Below are 539 nucleotides of genomic sequence, written 5' to 3'. Positions count from 1 at the left end.
GCGCATCCTGTCTCTCCAGGGCATCGTCCACCTCCTCCAGAGCTCCGTGCACTAGGAGAGAGGCCAGTTTACACCCAGAGGTGAGCAGGTAAATCACCCCCCCAGGTCCACTTGAAATCTGCATGCCAGTAATTTTAATTTTTTCTTAGATACACACACCCAAGCCCTGCTCCCCACCAGGGCTGAAGCTGGCCGGAGCAGACAGCTCCTTGCTGCTACACCCACCACCCTGGGCAGGCTCTTCCCCCGAGCTGGGGGTACTAAGGTCCCACCTACAAGCTCAAGAGACTCCCCCAGGAGCGAGGCCACGGCTTTGCTCACCATTGACTTTGTTGATGTTCCCTTGGATTTCAGCCTGGGTCAGACACCGGTCGTAGATGTCCTCTCCATCGGGGATCACCTGCAGGTACTGGAGAACACCCCACCCTGAGCTTTCCACCCAACACAGCCAAAACCTTCGGTCAACCAGCTCCCAAAGAGGAATCATTTCCCCCCCACTCTCCCCCATCTTCTGATCAGCAGCGGCTGGGCTTGATCCT

The 539-nt window shown here is 57.1% G+C and overlaps 1 protein-coding gene across 1 annotated transcript in view; it reads right to left on the bottom strand.

The window, feature by feature from the left end:
* LOC104491798 (ras GTPase-activating-like protein IQGAP2) overlaps nucleotides 1-539 on the bottom strand; it is a gene marked incomplete at its 3' end in the record, with an annotated part of 5660 nt that overhangs the window by 2455 nt on the left and 2666 nt on the right. Inside the window, exon 7 of the mRNA XM_010134266.1 lies at nucleotides 322-400. Coding sequence (XP_010132568.1) covers nucleotides 322-400 — 79 coding nt within the window. The remainder of the gene's footprint in view (nucleotides 1-321; nucleotides 401-539) is intronic.

This window comes from Buceros rhinoceros, unplaced genomic scaffold (assembly GCF_000710305.1).
Source record: "Buceros rhinoceros silvestris isolate BGI_N320 unplaced genomic scaffold, ASM71030v1 scaffold23604, whole genome shotgun sequence".
Taxonomy (NCBI): domain Eukaryota; kingdom Metazoa; phylum Chordata; class Aves; order Bucerotiformes; family Bucerotidae; genus Buceros; species Buceros rhinoceros.
Note: the sequence above shows the minus strand (reverse complement) of the source record. Positions and strands in the feature narration are given on the sequence as shown.